Here is a 3168-nt window from a genome sequence, read left to right as displayed (position 1 = left end):
GAAAAACGCCCCCCCAGCCGTTATATCCGATATCGGCGTCATAGGCTCGGACTTTAGTCACCAAGTCTCCTGCTTTGAGATTCCGGGGAATCTCCTCCACTCCTTCGGCAGAACCGTTGGAGCTGACTGGATACAGGATGACTGGAGCGTTGTCGTTCTGATCCAGAATGAACACCTTCACTGTCACGTTGCTGCCCAGTGGAGGACTTCCACCATCGGTCGCCACCACTTGGAATTGGAAACTTTTCAATGTCTCAAAGTCAAAGCTTTTCAGGGCTGAAATTTGTCCATTGTCAGAATTAATGTTGAGGAAAGATGCAATGTCATTTGTCTTTCCATCTCTAAATATTTGATATGAAATGGCCCCATTTTCATCTACGTCTTTTTCTGTTGCACTCACGGAAAATGCATATGCTCCGGCAATATTGTTTTCAAAAAGATAGAATTCTAACGGAGTTTGTTCAAAATGTGGACTGTTATCATTTACGTCAGCCACTTGGATGCTCAGAGTTTTAATCGCCGATAGAGGAGGCTTACCACAATCTATAGCTTTTATTATTAATTCATATTGTGGCACATCCTCTCTATCCAAAAATGTTTTGGTGACAACTGAGTACATGTTCTCCTTGTAAGACGGTTTTAATTCAAATGGTACGTTATTTGTAATTTGTGAAATAACTTTAGCATTCACACCGGAGTCTTTATCTGTGACACTAATAAGGGAAATAACTGTACCGGGTTTAGAATCTTCAGACACTTTTTTTGACAATGATGTCACTTCTATTTGTGGAGTATTGTCATTGACATCTTTGATTTTTATTATAATTCTACACTCTCCTGTCAGAGGAGGTGTTCCTTTATCTGATGCATCAATTTCCAGCTCATACACATCTTTTTCTTCAAAATCAATTTTTCCTTTTACATAAATCTCTCCAGTTCCTTTATCCATTTCAACAATGTCATAAATATCTCTACTTAACGTTTTTGAAAGGATGTAGTCAATTTCTCCATTACTTCCTTCATCTGGATCTGTTGCGTTCACTCTGAATATGGACGTGCCAGTTTCAATATTTTCTGTAATTGTAATTTCATAAATCTCCTGGCTAAAAATGGGTCTATTGTCATTGCTGTCAAGAACAACAATGGACACATTTAGAGTGCCTGAAAGTGGAGGTTTACCCCAAATCCTTCGCTATGTTTCCCACAACAGTTCCTTCTTTCACCTCTTCTGCGATGGAATATCTGATCTGTGCGCAAACTCCGCTCCACGACAAAATAAGCACAGCAATCAAAGCAAACAATCGCCTTTGTCCAACAGATGAGTCACGTCCTCCACGTTTCATAATGATGGAGCAGGAATATCCACAGTGAAAAAAAAATACCTTCGCCAAATGGCAATATATTCCAAAACTGTATTGTTAGGTAAATCCAACCACAGCGCTGACTATAGTCACCGTGAGCGCCCAGAATGCACCAAGCGCTATTGTGTAAAAATCCACCCGACAAAGGGGAGGATCATTTTTTTTGACAAAGAGATTCTCTCCGAGCACATTCGTGCACATACTGACACCAAGTGATCGCTTCCAGTATGTCGGATACGGAGACTTTCATCATTTGATTACAAATATACACAGGTACTCGTCAATGACATACATGAACGATTTCGATCTAAAAAAAACGAAAGAAGAATTAAGAATCGTTGCGCAATCACACAATGAGAAGGCAAACATTTGGCCTACCGATTCAACATCACACTGCACTCCTAAATTAATGTGTGGTTCCGAAATTCGCCACTGAGATTTGGACGACCGTTTGGATAAGAGTTTTATTATCCAACAAAAATTTTGAAGGCTTTATTTATAGTTTGAAACCGTGGTACTGGTGTATGACACAACATTTATTCTTTGGAATATTTGTTTCATGTCGTCTGTTCTAGATGAGTAATAAAACAGGTCGCTTGGGATCTTGAAGTGAGTCCCCGCCTGCTTTTGGCATGAAAAAACAAATATTTAAAGAGGACTTTTATTTTGAAGGACAACACCAGAAAAGTGCAGTGGTCTCACGATGGCGGTGAACACGTGACGTCCGAACACGACTCAAATGTGTGGAGTTTGGATGCCAGCTGCAGAAGGGTAAATATTTAATGTTTATTGTGGATTTTTGCACCTATAAAAACACGAGACAGCGTGCTCTTTTGATATTGTGTGCATTTATAACAGACAGCTAAGTCACATCCACCTCCGTTTGAGCTCACTACTAAACTGTAAAATGTCAAATATCGTGGCGTATTTGTTGTTTCTGTTTTATTAATTTTTTTAATGTTCCTGATATATGTACCTGTGTGTAAAAAATGTATATACTGTAGGGGGAACTATTTATTTACTGTTGTGCGAATAACTGCAATTTTAATCTTTGAATACTGTACAGTACTCATTTTTATACTGCAGGAAAGCAAACCACAGTGAAATGCAAAACTGGGCTGAATATAGATTATTGTTGATCAGGCCATCTTGATCCCATCATAAGCCTGACTCCTGATGGGAAGTATGACTGCCGGAAAACGCAAAGAGAAGCAATGCTCATGTGTTATTTCAAGTGGAATATACCTACAAATAAATAACAGCCAACTGAAACAACAGCAGGATGATGCCAAGTGTTTTTCATCACAATATGCAAAACCCAAATTCTTCACCAAAATCAGGTGAGAATCAACATTTTAAAACAATCAGAAGTGTTCAGGGCACAAATCGCTTATTGTGAACAAACACTGCATAGGGGAGTTCTTACCTCCCCTGACGTATGCCTCCTGTCAGGGAGCACCAGAGTGTTGGCGTGGCTGCCCGGGAATACGGTGGAACCGATACTCATTCTGGGTCCGACGAGCATGTAGCGCTTGTCTCCTGATCTGTACTGGATGCTGTGACACAGCGTGCCATCATAATTGGCGTCTTGCAGATATTTGGAAGTGTACTCTGTGGATTTGGAGCACTGCATGGCGATCAGCACGATGATGCTGATGACAAAAAGGAGCGACACCGAGCCCAAAGTGATAATGAGATAAAAAGTCACGTTGTCCTCCTCGTCCACTTTTGCTGCACTTTTCACATCAGACGCTGCAAAAGCCTCTTTGGGCTCCACAAGCTTGACGATCACAGTGGCTGTTGCCGA

At 40.6% G+C, this 3168-nt stretch overlaps 1 protein-coding gene across 1 annotated transcript in view; it reads right to left on the bottom strand.

Annotated features, from left to right (window-relative positions):
• Nucleotides 1-2059: 2059 nt before the first annotated feature.
• Nucleotides 2060-3168, bottom strand: part of LOC109518685 (uncharacterized) — a 19236-nt gene continuing 18127 nt past the window's right edge. Inside the window, exons 5-6 of the mRNA XM_019874700.1 lie at nucleotides 2788-3141; nucleotides 2060-2122 (exon numbers count right to left, since the gene is read on the bottom strand). Coding sequence (XP_019730259.1) covers nucleotides 2060-2122; nucleotides 2788-3141 — 417 coding nt within the window. The remainder of the gene's footprint in view (nucleotides 2123-2787; nucleotides 3142-3168) is intronic.

The sequence above is a fragment of the Hippocampus comes genome, unplaced genomic scaffold, assembly GCF_001891065.2.
Source record: "Hippocampus comes isolate QL1 unplaced genomic scaffold, H_comes_QL1_v1.1 scaffold118, whole genome shotgun sequence".
Taxonomy (NCBI): Eukaryota; Metazoa; Chordata; class Actinopteri; order Syngnathiformes; family Syngnathidae; genus Hippocampus; species Hippocampus comes.
The sequence above is the reverse complement of the archived record's forward strand: the minus strand, read 5'-3'. Positions and strand labels throughout refer to the sequence as shown.